At 54.9% G+C, this 18,207-nt stretch overlaps 1 protein-coding gene across 2 annotated transcripts in view; it reads right to left on the reverse strand.

The window, feature by feature from the left end:
- Positions 1–18,207, reverse strand: part of CMIP (c-Maf inducing protein) — a 235,047-nt gene that overhangs the window by 66,750 nt on the left and 150,090 nt on the right. For both annotated transcript variants that reach the window (XM_061172842.1, XM_061172843.1), the window contains one exon: positions 10,155–10,205. In XM_061172842.1, the coding sequence (XP_061028825.1) occupies positions 10,155–10,205 (51 nt within the window). The remainder of the gene's footprint in view (positions 1–10,154; positions 10,206–18,207) is intronic.

Below are 18,207 nucleotides of genomic sequence, written 5' to 3' on the forward strand. Positions count from 1 at the left end.
GAAATGAAGTAGATCTGAATGTGCTGTATGAGCTCGTGTATGAGCTCGACCACGATACGTAATTAAAGGGTAAAGGACCAAGGAACACCCAGTGTGGATAATAAAACCTGTGTGGTGTTTTAAAAGGAATTTTCATAAAACCTTCTGAAGGGCCCCATGAGACTAACAGGACTGCCTTTGGGAAAATGGAGATGAGGGAGGAGGGACTATGCATTTTACACCCTTCTACAGATTTTAGAATTACCGAGTACACGCATAACTCATTGGTCTTAGATGCTAACAGCGGATATCTGGGGAGTGAGGGATTGGCTGGAAAAGGGGGCAGGAGGGAATTGTCCTGGGTGACAGGAACCTGGGTGGTGGTGATTCAGGTGACTACAACAGTCAAAACTCACCAGATCCAACAGATAAATGTGTGCATTTTGTTATGTCTCAATTATAGCTCCATTTTTTTTTTAAACTTAAAAAGCGTTAACAGAGGTTTATGGACAGTGGGAAATTTTTTTAGTTTTCTTTGTCCCTTTCACTATTAAAAGAAAATCTTAATAAATGCAATTTTAAATGCCCCACCTTAGTACTCTTGTATACCACTGGGAGGTGTATAAATTGGTTTGGACCACTTTGGAAAACTGTTGGGCAGCATCCACCAAAGGGGACCCTCTGCTTGCCCTACGGCCCGTGCTCAAAAGGCTGTAAACATATGTTCACCAAGAGACATGTTTATAATGGTTCTATTCATAATAGCCCCAACCTGGAAGTATCTGTCCATTAACAGAATGAACAAATTAATAGTCTATATTCATTTAGCCGAATGCTATGGAGCAAAGCAAATGAATGAATTACCGCGACACAGGATATTACATGTTGCATAGATAAATCTTATAAACATAATTTTGAGCCGAAGGAGCCAGGCACAGAAGAGTTCAGCCTGTACGATTCCATTTACATGAAGTTCAGGTTTGTGTGAGACTCATCCGTGCTGCTAGAAGGCAGGAGAGTGGTTTCCTGTGCTGCGGGGGCGGTTGGCAGGGATTGGAGGGCCTGGGGGCGGGGGGCGGCCAGGGAGGTGGTCATGCTCTGTGTCTTGATCTGCGTGGTTACACAGGTTGATTCTGTGAGAATTTGTGAGAATTCATCCAGCAGCACTCTTTTGATCTATGCACTTTCCTATATGTATGTTATCCCTTAATGAAAAGTTTATTTAAAAAACAGACCAAAGGACTTCCCCGGTGGCACAGTGGTTAAGAATCCGCCTGCCAATGCAGGGGACACGGGTTCGAGCCCTGGTCCAGGAAGATCCCACATGCCGCGGAGCAGCTAAGCCCGTGCGCCACAACTACTGAGCCTGCGCTCTAGAGCCCGCGAGCCACAACTACTGAGCCCGCGAGCCACAACTACCGAAGCCCGTGCACCTAGAGCCCCTGCTCCACAACAAGAGGAGCCACGGCAATGAGAAGCCCGCGCACCGCAACTAAAAGTAGCCCCCGCTTGCCGCAACTAGAGAAAGCCCGTGCGCAGCAAAGAAGACCCAACGGAGCCAAAAATAAATAAATAAATTTATCAAAACAACAACAGCAAAACAGACCAAAGTGCCCCATGTCTATTCCAAAGAGAGCTCTGGTTGGGGAAAGCGGAGACTACTGCAAGGGCTTAACGCCCATCTGGGGCTTCCCGGCCTCTGTGGGCTCAGACATGGGGCTACGCCGCCCACGCCCGCACCCTCTCCAGGCCTGAGGTGGCGCCTCCTCCCACCAGAATAAGGGGGTTGGGCTCGGAGATCCACCCCCCCGGGTTCAAATCCCAGCTCTGCCTGGTTCTAGCTATGGACAAGCCCCTTTGCCCTCTCGGCTCCTCCTTCAAGATGGGCCTGACTTTGAGAAGACTGCAAGAGAGCACACATCAGAGCCCCCAGCACAGCTCCTGAAGCTAGTAGGTACCTAGTAACTGTTCTCTCCGTTTACTGTAAACTGTAAAGAAAGCCCACGGGAGCGTGAGCTCTCCTCCCCAGGCCGCCGTCCTGCCCTCTGCCATTTGTTAGTTTCAATCCCTGAAGCTCCCCTTGTTATTAGTTACAGGGTCCCCGATGACCCACCGAGGGCCGTGAGCTGTGGCTGGGAGTCGCTGGAGACTGGACTGTGGCCCTCCCCGGGGGCCTGGCAGCCTGGGCCCCATGGCCTCCCTCGAGTTCCGCTGACCACAGGTGCAGGAGAAGTGGCCTGGCTGGACTCACCTCTGTGAGGGCCTCTGCTCTCTGGGGCTTGGCTCTGCCACCAGCTGCACCTCCCGCTGAGGGCCCCCCAGAAGTCTTGGACTGCGATGGGCCCCCTGCCTCGTGGGGAGAGCCCCTCCTTTCACGGTTCTCTGTGGAAGCCCTCTGATCCCTCTTAGGAAGTCACAAAGCCCTCTTTGACCAAGTGCCAGAAATTAATCTGGATGGAATTCCTGCCTTTTCGACCTGGAGGAAGCAGACCTGTGGCCGGGCCTGTAAAAGGACCGAGGGCAACTCCTGCCCTCCTTGCCCTGCTTCCCCGATTTACCTTCCTGTCCAGAGGCAGGACGGCTGACACTCATGACCTTCCCAGGCAGCGGAGAATAGGAAGCTCAGCAAAGGCTCCCGTGAAAAAGCCCCAAGGAGACACAGGCCAGAACTGACAGGGCTGGACGTGGATTCCCAGTAATACTCAAATTCCACAGGTCCAAGAGGTTACTAAAGCGGGTGTGGTGGGAAGCTTTCGCTCCCTCTGTCAACTCAGGTTGACCAGCAGGTACTATGTGGAGAAGAGTTCTGCCTCAGGGGGAAAAGAGTGCAGTGATTGATTAGGGATGCCTGTCATGGGGCTCACTGGGGGTTGGTAGCACGCGTGCTATGCATGTGCCCCCTTTCTTCTAGAGCCCTGTCCTTTGGAACCTTTCTACACAAAGGGAAAGAGGCCTTGATCGCTAAAGAAGAATAATTAACATTGATCCAATACTTATTCACATGGCAGGTGCCGTTCTAAGTTCTTTACTGCTACTAACCCATTTAACTCTCACAGGAACCTAATAAGCTTGGTCTTATCATGACCCCCACTTTATTCAGGAGGAAAAAGAGGCCCACAGAGGAAAGCAGCTAGTCCAGGGTCACAGAGTCCGTGGGCGGTAGAGCCAGGATTTGAACCCAGGCAGTGTGGCCCAGAGCTCTCCCCTTAGGCATTACAGAAATTTTTCTTTGGGGAGCAAATTGGCAGTATGCATAAAGAGCCACACACACAAAAATACCCCTACTCTCTGCCTGGTAACCACTGTTCTGGAAACCTGCCCTAAAAAGTAGTTCAAAAGAAGCAAAAGCTTGGCTATAGGTGACAGTCATGACTGCATTATCTATAACTGAGGAAAACGGGAACAGTGTAAATGCCCAAAAGCAGGTCCTTTGGTCAATTATGCCACGACCTCTCTACAGACGTGATGGACACATGCTGAAACGCTTAAGCTGCAGCGTTATGCTGGCAGGACCATCTGTGCACCGGGCCACAGCTGCCAAAAGGTCCGTGCAAAGGTGGACGAAAGCTGGAAGGGCATTTGCAGGAGTAAAATCCGCCGTCAGGTGGTTACTGGCAGGAGCAGAGCGGTCTCTGCCCTCGAATGTGGTTGTAAAGGCGTTTTCACGATCGTGGTAAAAAGGGCAGAGAAAGTGGGGAGCGGGGCAGGAGGGATGGGCTGTGCGGAAATCACAGGAGGTGAAACAGGGGTCACTGTCTTCCCTCTAGACACTGTGAGCCCAGCAGGAGCCACATGGGAGGGTGTGGCCCAGAGCCAAGGGGGGCCAGGAGCAAGGCTAGGTCAGGTAACACAGCCTGGATGCTCGAATCTGGGGACACGGGTGACACGGTGTGTTCGGGCAGATGTGTAAGTGGCTGGTCCTGACCTTGACCTTCCGGGGCCCAGGCCCAGGTGGTCTGCCATGTGCCGTGCGCCATGCAGGGCGGGCAGGGCGCTCGGCCCTTCCCAGAAGAAGCAGGGGATTGCCAAGTCAGAGGTTAATTCACATAATCCTCATGGGGACGTCTGTGAGACTCAGAGAAAAATGTAAAGCTCTCATGAAATGCTTCACGAGACAAAAACACCACAGCCCCCGACACGCAAGGCACGAGGACAGACAGGCGATGGGGACGGTCAGGAGCACAAGCCCGCAGGTGTGAGGGAGGAACTGCCCGGTGCGCATGCGTGTCTGCATATGTGTGCGCACACACACGTGTGCAGTGGAAGCCACGTTCCCAGTGGTTACGATCCCAGGTTCTGGAATCAAACTTGTGTTCAGACCCCAGCTCTGTCACTTAATAGGTGCGGGCCCTTGAGCAAGCTGTTCACCTCTCGGCCTCTGTCTCCACATCTGTGAAATGGGGAAGCAGGAGGACGCGTCCCCTCCTCAGGGTTGCGGGGATTCAGTGGGGTGGTGAGCAAGGTGCTGGCATCTGCTCAGCACAGGAGGAGCATCCCATGGAGGGTGGTGAGGCCACCTGCCGCTGTGTGCTGAGGCAGGGCTGGATTTAGGCTCGGGCACGTGTGCTAGGGGATGCGTGCTCAGGGGGATCTGTAGTCGGCAGAGGGGGGAGTCCAGGGGCCATGGCTGTGGGACTAGAAGTGGCTCTTGCCCCGGGAGTAAAGGCCTCGGACTACCGTGCCCAAGAGGGAGAGGGAGGAGGGTCCAGGAGGAAGGTCAGAGTTGAGGGTGACAGCATCCACTGGAGGGTCCCACCCTTCCCCTGCCCAGCTTCCCCTCAGGGGAGGGGCATCAGCTCAAGCACCTTCTGTCCCTCTGACCCAGCTTCCCCCAGGAATCTCAGCACCAGCGGGGCCTCTCTCCCTGCATGGGACTGGGGGTGACGGTCTAGCCTTCCCAAGAGGGCGACCCAATGGGAGAGAGAAGCCAGGCTCCCAGCCCCACGCCCTGCACCTCCAGTTCCTCACCTATGCACCAGGGACCCTGGTTGGGGCTCAGCCCAGGGCCCGATGTGGAAGCTAGATTGTGACACCATTGGGAACAGCCGCCCTTGGCAATGGCCGTCCCCTCATCCATGAGACGGGGTAGCAAAGACCTTGCGGAACCGCTACTGCAGGCCTGGCGGTAGGAGCGCCCCACAGCCTGCGCCAGGCAGGGCCCTCCGAGGACAGACTGTCCACCCCCTCGGATCTTACAGACATGCCGCGGGGGCACTGCAGGGGCTGGGTGCCCACTCCCACCCGCTGGCTGCTCTGATAAGGGCGCATGGGATGATGCTCCCACAGCCCTGGGGAGGCAGCCCTTCTTCACACTGACCCAGTGGGCGAGGTGCTAGTTAGCGATTTCCCCATTTCACAGAGGAGAAAACTGAGGCCCAAATAAACACACCCCACACCCAATGCACCCATAACACAGTCATCCCCTCGCGCTCACACACACACACAGATCCCACGTTCTTCTCCACCCTCCTACTCTCTACAGAGGATGGGGTGACCATGTCGCTGTGGACGCCCCAGGGGCTTGGGAAACCCTGCCTGGGGACTCGGGGAGAGGGCGGCAGCGTGGCCGGGGCAGCAGGCCAGAGAGGATGCGAACCTGGGCCGGGATTTTCCCCGGCTGCCTGGCAGCCTTGCGACAGGAAAACAGGCAGCTTCTGGTCTCACACAGTCTGCTCCCCGCCCCGGCGCTCGCTCGGCCCCCGGGGCTGTCGATGGTGACCCAGCTTCTCCCAGGGAGAAAATCATCTTGGTTTTCCAGACTTCTGTGCAAGGGCCGAGGAACCCCTCTCAGGAACCGAGAAGGCCTTTTTCCGAGCTGGAGGCACCAGGAGCGCCGGCTACACAAAGCGGGCGCTTTTTGGTACCTGGCTTTTTCGGGGCTCCTTCGGGGGCACCTTATGCACGTGTCTCTTCCCAGCCAGGTACTCAGGGCCCGTGGTCCAGGCCCTTGTGCGCCCAGACGGGCCTGTCCCTCACAGCTGTGAGCACCTGGGCCTCTCAGCTTGAACCTAGAAACAGGCCGGCCTCCTCACAGCGTTATAAACACACACCGGACCCTCACAGCCTGCAGTACCCTCTGGCTCTGTCACACAAACCAGGCCTGTCCCCTCCTGGCCTCGCACACCCACACAGGCCTGTCCCTTCACAGCCTGACACACACGGGCAGGCCTGTCTCCACAGGACGTGGCTTCCAAGGTGCATCTGAGTCAGAAATGAGGCCTCATTAACTCAGGACAACTGTTTATGCCTCCATCCCCCCAGGAATTGGCCTCAGGGGCCAAGCCACCCAAACCAAACAGGCCTGGCCTCCCCAGAGAGCCCTGAGGACAGCGTGCTCTGCTCCAGCGCATCCTGGGAGGGGCTGGCGCTGTGGTCCCACCCCCTTCCTGTCGTCCTCCTCCGGGCCCCAGGCCTTCCCTGCACCTCCCTGACCAGTGCTGCCCAAGGGCGGGAGTCCGGGAGGAAGGGCAGAGATGCCCGGAGAGAGGGAGAGGTAGGGAAGGGGGTCCGGGGGCCAGGATGTTGTGGGTCAAACCCCTGTCCCCCCTGGGGGCCTTGGGACCTTGGGCAAGTGACTCCGATTCCCTCACATGCAAACGTCAACAACAGACCATTCAGTGAGCTGAGATGACGCTCAAAATACAGAGCCCAGCGTGGAGGGAACACTCCCGACGCGCTGTGACGGCCTGCGGACGCACAGAGCTAAGCTGAGGCCACGAGAGCAACGGGACCCCCAGGATGGAGACAGGCATCACACAGGTGTGTTACTCAGACTCCGCCTTGTTCCACATCACAGCTTGAGGTAGATTCTAGAGCGGTGCTTCGCAAGGTTTTTTTCCATTATCATTCCCCTAAGGAGCCTTTTAAGATATCCGCCCCCGGCCCCCCACCAATTTGCCCTGATCCCTGTGAAACTAAATTCTAGACAATAAGATTTTGTTGAGTAGGTTGAACTAGGAAGGCCACACACCACTGGAATAACTTAAGGTTTTTTAAGCCCCAAAATACCAATTTCGACCCCCTTGGAGGCAATATCACACCTGTGGAGAATGCCCTGGAGGTGTCAGTATAACCGGATAAAAACTCGATAAAGCAACAGGAACGCAGCATTTAAGAGCTAACATTCTTTACAAATAGAAAAAGTATTCTCTATGTGCGCTGCAGCTACAACAGGGACCTGCAGCTACAACAGGGACGTATACGTTGGTATAGGAGAAAAAGTGATAAACGCAACATTTAGAAAATTTAAAAACTCAAGCTGAGGTTGTGGGATTTCTGAAGTCCTTAATTTTGATGTTCTATTGATTTTTTTTCTTCCCCCTTTTAGTTAAAGATAGAGAAAAGAAAAGGAAAGAAAAAGAAAAAACCCCAAATGGTTGGTGGTAAATACAGAGGAGAGAGTGGCTGTATCAGGCAGGAGAAGCAGGACACATCCCGAGTGGGCTGAAGAGGCCAAAGCTCAGGATCAGGCACAGCTGGATCAAGCAGGAGAAAGGGCAGCTCCACGAATCTGTACTGAAATCCACTGTGTGACTATGGGCAAGTAACTAGACCTCTCTGAGCCTTGTCATTTGCTGAATGACAATGAACAGGAAAGCCCCTGGCCGTGCCTTGTATATTGTAGGTACTCAGTAACCGCATATGGATCAATGAACACTTGCTAGAATCTATGCAGACCACAAGCTGAGTCACCTATAGAACCAGGATTCGAATCTGGGTCTCAACTCATTTCACCAGCAGGCAGTACCTCAAAAACACCTTATGTTTCTTTGCCATTTTACAAGGAAGGAGAGCACGCCTCCCTCCAATCTCATCAAAACCGAGTGGCAAAGAGCCACAGAAATGAAATCAGGTTGCTGATACTGAAATATCACTGCCACCTGGTGGCAGCATACCTAAATTATGGGGGTGGGGAGGTGTCCAAAGGGAAAAACTGCCAGCATCTTACACATGCCTAAGACACAAGCAAATATCGAAACAGTGAGAACAAAGGTCACCATCCATCACCTGGCAAAAGGGCCACTCACTGCTGAGCATTTGCTGATTCCTTGATATCCTGATCTGAGTTTCCTGGATGCTTGCTTTCTTTTCTTTTCAAAAATTCAACTGATTAGATTTAACAACCATAAACAAACCAAACACCACCAAAATTGAGTGCAGATGTCCAGGTCTTTATGAGAACTGCTACAAGCCCAGGGATCCCCAGTTCTGTACTTGCTCAATCAACTGTCTGAACCCCACATGCAATCCTTGACGTCTGAATTTGTACATTTCAAGCTTGTCACCCTTAAATCATCCTTCTGGCTGTCACTGCCTCCCGAAATTTGGCTTTCTATGCCCACCATCTTAGTCATCCCTTGTAGCTGCATAATATTCACACATTTCACAAGCACTGCCTTTTAGGTGTTCCCAGAGATTCCAGAAAATGGTTGAAGAAAATGTGGACCAGGGCAAGGAGGAAAGCAGAGCTCTGTGGAATCCATTAAAGACCACCTCTTCCTTGACACCGATCTCGGCCACCTTTTCAAAGAGGCGTTTCCCCAACCTGTCAAGTAGGCGGTATGTCTCCAAGTACTTCCTGCCCCACCCTGAGCTAAGAAAAAGCAAAGCAATCACTTACTGAGGACTCACAAGGAAAACACGCATGAAGAACAGAAGAGGGAAGCCTCTAAGTAACCGCTGTCCGTGGCAGTGAAGTGGCCTCTTCCTGCAGGACCACCACTGCACCATGCCTCTATTCCTCCCTCCCTCTCGACTGCTCTGGCATTTACCTCCCAGGTGGCCCCTGGCAGGTCCTGATGTATGTCCTGCCTGCCCCGGGACACACCTGGCCGCAGAGAGCCAGGCCTTAGGGACGATGTCCCTGCAGAAATCAAGCTCTCCGCGGCACCTGCAGACTCTGAGCAGGCATGTGCCACTTGCCTGCTTAGCTGTCACCCGGGGCCTTCTGCCTGCGTCCAGAAACCCCCAGGAACGGCAAAGACCTGGGCCTGAACACTGCCCCAGGCCCTTACCAGCCATGGGAGTTGGGCTCCGGTCTGGCCTCGCCTTCCCTGTACAAAAAATGGGAGCAATGATAACAAGCCGCCTTACGAGGCTGCCGCAAGGGTGAAATAGGCGTGATGGGCCAGCCTCATGTTCCAGGCACACAGTAGGTGCTCAGTAAATGCCAGTCCTTTCCCTTTGCGGCCCCAACTTGGAGACTCGCGTTCAGCCTCTGAGATGGCCACACTGGCACAAAGGAGAGGACCTGCAGCTGTCGGGGAAAGGAGGGGAGTGGCCCTCTTTGGGACCAGGAATGTAATTTTCCGGGGTTGTGTTTCTGTCCCCTGCCCAGCTGTGACGAGAGCCCCTCCAGAGGCACGAGAAGAATCCTAAGTGTCCCTTCGGTCATCCCAACACGGCACATGGTCTCAAACCCTGTCCAGGGCCAGCTGCTCATCCCCCACCGCGCTCCAGATTACAGTAAAGATGACAGCTCAGGACAGGCACCGGTCATCCTAGCCATACCCTGCTGGCTCTCCGAGCCCGCAGACCTGTCACGCCTTGTTCTAAACTAAAAGGTCAGAAGGCAGGAGAGACAGGGAGGCAGGGTGCGAGGGTCCTGAGCCACGGAGCAGAGCGTGGGCTCCCCAGGGGGCTGGGAGGACCCTTCTCATAAATCTGGCCCCTGGGTCTTGAACGTGACCAGTCGGGAGCTAATTCACTGTGCGTATTAGAAGGCCGGGGACCAGCCTCTGCAGAGCTAGAACTGGGAAATTAGGCCAAAGGAAGTGAAGCCTCTGGAAATACGGTTGGGCTTCTGCATCTCTGATAAATTTACCTCTGCTGGCGCCTTCGGAAGTTACTTTCAACCCATCACCCTGAGCCCCTCAAGTGCTGCCTGCCCGAGCCCCTCAGATGAGCCCCTGTTCTGAGATCAAGCAGTTCTTTGATCCTTTCGGAAGCAGGCACCACACGATAAGGCTCCTGGGCAAAGTCAAGGGCCAACCGGGCAGGAGCAGTTTCACCATCACAAGGGGAAAAGGTATCAACCATCCAAGAGGGAGGTGGGGGGCTTCCACAAAGTGGAGCAAAGCTCCTGGGCTGAGCCTCCTAGAAGGCAGGAGACCTCTGCCCTCACGTCTCTGGGTGGCAGACCAGCTCCTCCAACAAGCAAGCGAGTCAGAACTTACCTTCCACTGCAGAGAATGGAACCACTGGTCTCGCAGGTAGCTGTTGGCAGCCTGCAACGAGAAGAACAGGACAGCAAGGTCAAGTCACCGGCTTGCAGCATTTCAGAGCATTTTACAGGCCAGCATGAGAGCCCCAGACTGCTCTGTCCTGCAGGCTCTGCCCTGTGACCCTGCAGAGCCTTCTGAGGGATGCACCAAGCTGCACCCCCTGTGTGTAAAAAAAAACCAAACTGGAAGTGGTCACCTGGGGGACTTGTCTGAAATAGACATTGCTGCCACCGGGCACTTATTCTGCTGGGTAGACACTGGTGGCTGGAAGAGCTTTAACTGTACACATATCTCAACTCATCCGGGATCAGAGAAGGGGCCAGGATGAGTGGGGAAGAGGCATGTAGGGAGATGATGATGATAATGGAGCTGCCTGGGAGCTCGCCAAGCCCTGCTCCAGGCACCGGGCCTCTGTTATCCACGTAATCCGTCATCAGCCCTCACGACAGCCCTATGAGGTGGGCAACACTGCGTCTATTTCACAAAGGGAAAAACTGAGACCCCGAGCTCTCACGTCAACTGACCGCATTTAAACCCAGAGCCTGGCTTCCAAGCCTGCGGGTTTAACCACTGCGCCTCCTGCCAACTGCAGAAAGCTGTGGTAGAGAGCACCCAGCCTTGACCTCGGGCAGAACTACATCACAAAGCACCGTGCAGGGAGCCAGGCCTTCCCTGATCCACACCACACCACTTCGGAGGCTTCGGGCCGCTCAGCCTCACGCCGCTCTCAGCCCCGGTTGTAGCAGATTTGCCAATGGCAAAAGCAGTATTTACGGCACGTCTGACAGGCACCAGACAGGGTACCAAGCCCCACGCGTGGATTGGCGCATCCAGTCCTCGTAAGTCAGTGCTGCGAAGCTGGCACTGTCGGCATCGTTCTCCCCGTGGTACAGATGAGGAAACTGAGGCTCGCGAGGTTAAACTCTCCCACGGGCTCACAGGCAGTAGGAGTGGGGCAGGGCCTGAACCCGGCGGTCTGACTCATGCTGAAACCACAGTGTGACGGCGTTTCGAGTTTGCTGCTGGCCACCCCCAAGGCAGAAATGCAGCGTCTGTTCCCTGCCTGACCCCGCAGCTCGCTGTTTCAAGTCGCCGTGACCCTGATGGGCAAGGGGCTCTGACAAGGCCAGAGCCTCGCCCCAAGCAGGAACGCCCACCTTTTTTTCCTGAGCCACACAGGTGTACACGTGCACGAGCACGCACAGCGTGTGCAACTCGGGGTCTCCCTCATTCAAGGAGATCCAGGTCTTGCAGATTACCTCCCCCGACTCCCGCCAAGTCATCGACGAAACACCGGCAGCTCGCCCAGGGCACAGTTTGGGCAAATCTCTGGGCCGGAACAAATGAACCAGTTCAGTGGCCTGTGCAGCCGGGAATCAGGCTCCCGTGGGCGAAGCTCGGAGACTCATTCCAAACCCTGAACGGATCCACTCCAGCACCTGGAGGCAAGGTGAGTTTGCCTTTCTGCCCCGAGTGGGGAGCAGGCTGGGGGACACCCTCCATGTGATGCAGGAACATCTGTAGCAGCTGAGTCTCCAGCAGACCCCGGTTCAAGCCCCCATTCTGCCATGGTCTAGCAGTGTGACCTGGAGCAAGTTCCCTGATGAGGCAGAGCCCGTGACACTTGACAGGGGCAGCAGAGGCTGAAGGGGAGTCCACCACGGGGACCAGAAGCCCCCCCTCTGGAGGGTCCATGCCTGGGTCACCTCCTGTCAGTGCTGACCTAGCTGTGGTCTCATGACAATTCTTGTTCATTAGGGTGACAAAATACATCCCACACTCGGGAGTAGCGGTGCAAAGATACCAAATAATGAGATAATCCATGTAAAATGCTTACTCAGCGCAGCGCCCGGCATGTGCAAACACTACCGACAGCAGGGGTCCGTACCGGCAGCAGCACGGCCAGTGCTGTGCTGATAAATGCGTAACAACAGGCCCTCCTGGATAAAAAGCCCCGATCACAGTGTGTGTGGACTTCCGTGAATGATGGCACTTGGCAGATTCCACGCTACCAGGGGCCATCCCTGGACCAGAGCTGAGAAGAGATGACCCTGATCGGCTCTTGGGAGCTGGTACAAGCCAGTATGAGCTGGCTGCAGCATGCTTCTGGTCCAAAACCATTTCTCTGCTTTTTAACACACCGAGGTAGCCAGTGAGAGGGGAGGTGTGGTAGGTTGAATGAGGGGCCTCCAAAGACTGTCCATGTCTTAATACCCTGGGAATGTGTTACTTTAGGTGCAAAGGGACTTTGCAGATGTCATTAAGTTAAGAACCCCGAGATGGGGAGATTATTCTGGATTCTCTGGGTGAGCCAATGTCATCACAAGGGTCTATATAATAGAGAGGCAGGAGGTCAGAGAGTCAGAGAGGGAAGTAGAGGTTGGAATGATGTGGCCATGAGCCCAGGGATGCAGGCGGCCTCCAGAAGCTGGAAATGGCAAGGAAGTGGATTCTTCCCTAGAGTTTCAGAAGGAACCAGCCCTGCGCATACCTTGATTTTAGCCCAGTGGGACCCGTGTTGGATTCGGACCTTCACAATGGTCAGATAACAAATTTGTGTTGTTTTTGTGGTAAATTTGTGGTAATCTGCCATGGTAGCAGTAGGAAATGAATACAGGAGGTATGGCCAGGTTCATTTGGTGCTGACATGGATCACTGCATTGGTTCTGAGGGTCCACGGGGGGCTCAGACAGTGCCCACAAGGTGTCACTGGCTGGACTGAAAGACCGAGTGCAGACAAAAAGGAAGAGAGAGGAGAGAGCAGAGGAGAGGGAGGTGGAGAAGGAGCGGGGGAAGGAGACCCACGTTCTCCCTCTTCTGCGCCCATTGGCCAACCCACCATGCTGCCCTGCCAACACGAGTGACCCGTGTGTCACCCCTGTGTGATCATCACTGTATCCCCAGGGCCTGGGGCATGAGGTGCCCAAGAGAGACCTGCTGAAGGAATGAACAAATGAATGAACGAGAGGACTGTAAACTCCCTGAGGGCAGGGTCTCATTTCCAAATCCCTCACTCTGATTAGCATGGCCAGTACCATCAGGGCTGGTTGCACAAGAACGAATGAACACAAACAATGCAAGAAACAGGAGGGCAATGGTAGTAAGTGGTGGATGGTGCCTCCTTTCTCTGCCTCGGCAATCCAATCCAACACAGATCCGTCTTCCCCACAACCAGGCCCAGCCCTTCTCATTCTGGGGCCTCTCCAGTGAGTCCCTGTTAAAGATCTTTTTTTTTTTTTTTTTTTTTTGGCCATGCTACGCGGCTTGCAGGGTCTCAGCTCCCCGACCAGGGATTGAACCCGGGCCACGGCAGTGAAAGCCCAGAACCCTAACCTAGGCCTAGGCCAGCAGGGGACTAAAGATCTTTAAATGGGCCTCCTGGCTCCCCTCTTGGCCATGTGTGAGCAGGTGATCTGACTGGGCAATCAGAAGCTCCTGCCCGGGACTTCAGGTCTCGAGCAAGTGATGTCAAGATGGCGGGTGGGGTGGGGGGTCACAATTCATTATGAGGCAAGGGCTGTGTCTTCCTTTAAAGATGGTTACTGGGCTGGGACACGGTCCCCCCACCGGCCTCAGCTCCAGTCTACTTTCTAAGCCTGCTCTCCAGGCTCCCGCCATCCTTCTAGTATATTTCCCTTCCTGCTTGCCATAGCCTGAGTCCATCTCTGCTGCTTGCGTCTTAGAGTCCTGATGGATCTCCGCGGCCCCGCCGGATCCGTTTTTCCCCGCAGCTGTCTCTCCAGAAGAAGCCAGCCAGCTCCCAGAGACACAGCTTCTCCCAGTTACACTGTGAGCCCTTCTGGCACCGCCAGGTCCCAGGGCTCACACACCAGATGGTTCTGGCCATGCCCAGAGCTCAGTCAATGTGCCCAGCTCGCTGCTGAGCAGGGACGGCTCCAGAGATTTCCTCTCCTGCCCTGTGTCCGGTCCAGCCTTGTCCTGGTCTCACTTGGGTCTGTGTGTCCCGCCTTTCACAGCCGTCTCACTGTCTGGAGGGGAGGAGGATTTCTTCAGGGACATCAACCACCATCTCACCTGCCCTTTGTCATCTCCCCTCTCAGCCTAACCTTTCAGGCAGGACAACCTGAGTTTTCCAAGTCTTTGCTCATGTGGGAGAGTGAGTGCAAACTCCCATCTCACAGATGAGGAAATCGAGTCTCAGAGCAGGTGGAGGGCCCTGCGGCCCACGCAGGAGTCCGACCCAGCCCTGCCCTGACCACACCATCGCCCCCATGCCCACCGTTCTTCGAGGGCACTCGCCCACTTTTCTCTGCTTTTGAAACCCCTTGCCCTCCCCGAGGCCCTGGCCAGGCCCACCCTCCCTCCCCTGCTTCCCAGCTCTTAGAGCCCTTACCCTCCCCACGGCCCCTGCCGGTTATCTGTCCTGCCCACAGGATTAGGTAAGGAGGCAGGATCCAGTGGGATTAACTGCTGCCTCCGCAGTGAGCCTGGTGTTAAAAAGTCCGCTGAGTGAATTAATTTCAGGCGAGGCAAAGCACAAGAAGCCTGCCAGGGAAGGGTGACGCCACCCAGCTTCTCGAGCCACCTTCCCTGGGAGGCAGAGACACCCAATGTCTCCCGTCCACCCGCGGGCTCATTCCTTCCAACTCCACTGGGAGGGGAGGTGGCCACAGTCCCCTCTTCCGCTGCAGGCTCACTGCACTTTGGAGGAAGACAGAGGCCTTGGCCGCGTTCGTCCACTGTAACAAATGGCTCTTTGATTCAGAGGCTCAAAGGGATTTCAAGGATCACCCAGTCCAGGGCTACTTGGTCTTTTGGGGGGTTTATGGGAACCTGAAACCCTTTGAGAGCCTGAAACAAGCTGTGGACTCGCACCCAAGTAATGTACACATGTGTACAACCCCCCCCCCAACACACACACAATCGTGCAAGCAGTTTCAGAACACACCACGGACCAAAGGGTAAGGACCCGACTCTGACCCAACCTTTTCCTCTCCAGCCTTGTTTCTGATGAGGAAACCAAGACCCAGACTTGCTGTGGTCTCATCCGTGTTCTCCCCCAACGTCTCCAGCTCTCCTTCGGGCACACGGTAGGAATGCACAGCCATGGGACTTGTGTCACTTCCGGTGGAAGCCTTGACGAGCCAGTGCATGACCGAGTAGGTCCCTTCCCCCTGCCCTGCTGACCAGAAACACTGCAGATAGAGCGTGCTCCCAGCAGACCCATGATGGACGTGCAGCGGGAGCGAGAAATAATCCTTTGCTGTTTGAAGCCACTCAGAATTCGGGGCTGCTTGTCACTGCAGCATAACCTAGCATAACCTGGCTTGCTTTGTTTTAGTCTGGCTTTCACACAGTGTGTACAACCCACGAGGAATGCTCTCCCTTCGCCCCCTCCCTCAATGCCTGCTGAACTGTTTACCTTTCGGGTCTCACCTGAAATGTCAATTCTCTGGAATGCCTGTCTGAGTGGTGCCTTCCCCCTCGCCACCCTTGGCCACATCAGGTGATGACGCCTCATTGAACAGATCGCACTGCCCTGTAATCGCTTGTCTCGCTGTTCTTCTTCCTTTCCAGCCTGTGGGCCCTGTGAGGTTGGGGACCATGTCTGACTCATTCAACACTGTGTCCATAAAACTCAGATAAATGTTTGTTAAATGAAAGTTTGGCTGACTTGTTGAATGAATGAATGATTGGATGGATACATGGATAAATGGATAGGTGGATGGACAGATGAATGGGTGGACTGATGGAAAGATGGGTGAAGAGACTGATGGATAAATGGATGGGTAGGTGAATAGATGGCTGGCTGGATGAAGCATCAGTATACCCATTCTGTTCACTGAAGAACATTTCATGTGCAGTAAACTTCAAAAGAACTGTCCAGCCTTGATACCCTCTCTTCCCCATGTCATATTTGACTAGGGCTCTAGAATTAATCACGGCAGTCTTTTCCTGAACACCTACTGTGCACCAGGCATAGTGTTTAAGGATTTTACGTGTAATATCGCTGATCCTCACAGCACCCAAGGAGACAGGTATTACGGGTCCGGTTTCCAGATAAATCACAGGCCCAGAGAGGTTATCCTGCTGCCCAAGGTTACAAAGGTAGAGAGATCGTGGTAGAGCTGGGCTGGGCCTCTGGTTGGTCTGAGCCCACAGCCTGCTCTCTCTGCAGCTGGGCTCCCAGGAACGGGGCTGGGGAATCTGAAAGCACCATGCTGATGAACGGGAAGGCTCCAGTCACCAGAAGGCCCCAGCCCGCAAACAAGAGGGTAGGCCAGAACTTTCCTCCACAAGAGGGGAAGCGACTTGTCGTGTGGCCACTGCATCCTCACAGCTGCGTCCCCTCTCGATGATGGAACCAGAGAGGATGCGACAAGAGTGGGTTCTCCGGCTCCTTCCTTTGGCTTGTCTAGTTTCGAAGAAGGATAGGGGCTGCCGAGGGACGTCCGGAATCCCAGCACAGGCATCTCTAAGTGCCTTCCAGGGGAATGGAGAGCGGACTGAGCTGTGCCCGGCCTGGGGGACAGAGTGAGTTTCTGCCGAGTCACCACACTGACGTGTGAAGGGCTGAGCCTGGATGACCCGGCCCCACGGGACACAGGGCCCAGCTCCGAGTCCTGAGGGTCACTCAGCGGAGCCTGGATCCAGGCCTGGGAAAGACCCCTGGAAGCAGGCAGGCCTGCTCGGGCAGGCGCCGACCTCTCCTAGTGATAAATCTTTCGAATACTGAAAGGGCCTCGTTCCAGGCAAATTCTGCCTAATTTCCTCTTCGAAAGTTGCCAAGTTCTCTCTCATTGTTGTATTGTCTCGAGAGGTGAGAAAAACAGCCAAGGGTGCACCGTGGGTGGGTGAGCGTTCCCAGGTTCGCCTTCCCCGGCCCAACTTCTTAGGGAAAAAACAGCACGTGCTTTTCAGGCCGGAAAGGTCTTTCTCTCTGGCTTCCAGTAAGAAGGGCACCCGCCCTGTCCCTGCCCCTGCTGCCAGCGTTTGGGGTCAACAGTTGCCTGGCCTCCTGAGGGGCTTTCGGGAATGTCAATGAGAAGAGCGGGTCTTGGAAACCGTTCCAGAAAGCAGCAGCAGCAGCAGCTCTCGGGAAAGGGGAGGGGCGGGCGGGTCCACTTGCTCTTGTCCCGCCCCAAAGCTTGTTTTCTGAACACTGGCCTCTGTCCACTTCTCATCAATGGGTGGAAACCCATCTGGGAGGCAGAACTCCCCGGAAGATGATCTGCCGCCACCCGGTTCTTTAATCCCCGCTCCCTGACCCCGCAGGCCTGCAACGAGCGCCCCGCAGGATGCTTTCACGGCACTGTTTATGTTCTTGTGGAGTTACTCCTCACAGTGAAATGCCAGCCGAAAGGGCATTAAGGGAAGAAAGAAGATAAATAGGTCTTTTCTGCACCCGGGGATTCTAATAACAGGGCATTAGGGAGCTCACACTGAAATACCACAAAGCATCCAGAAACACACCGACTGGACCCAGGCTGGAAGAAGGCTGGCGCCTTTGCCTGGTGACTCGACCTGCTGGCGTGTTGCTCGGTGTCTCTGAGCGGAGTGGGGGAGGCACGTCCGCCTGAGTGCGTTTCTTAACCTTCCTTGAACTCAGATGGGTCAGTTCCCAGGGGTCTGAGTGAGGCACCAACTCAAATTCTCATAAAGCCGCTGTGTAAGGACGTTGTGGGTAGAGGGGCAGGCAGAGGGGAGGGAGGAAGGGAGAGAGGAGGAGGGCGTTAAGTCCAGACACACAGAGAGAAGGGCTCAGGTGGAGAGAGAGGCCGGGAGAAAGACACCGGAGGAAAAGAAACTGCAAGAGAAGCAGAGAGTGAGGTATATCAAGAGATAGAGACGGGGAGGGGAGGGGAGAGATGGAGAAAGTAGTATCAAAGAGAGACAGAGGGAAACAGACATACATGGATACGGAGAACCTGAACGAGACAGAGAGACCGGGCACGCTAGGGCAAGGACCCCTGTGACCCCCAGACATCACCCCTACGTAGAGAATGGCTGTGCCACGCGCAGCAGGATGGAACCCTACTCAGGG

The sequence above is a fragment of the Eubalaena glacialis genome, chromosome 18 (assembly GCF_028564815.1).
Source record: "Eubalaena glacialis isolate mEubGla1 chromosome 18, mEubGla1.1.hap2.+ XY, whole genome shotgun sequence".
Classification (NCBI taxonomy): domain Eukaryota; kingdom Metazoa; phylum Chordata; class Mammalia; order Artiodactyla; family Balaenidae; genus Eubalaena; species Eubalaena glacialis.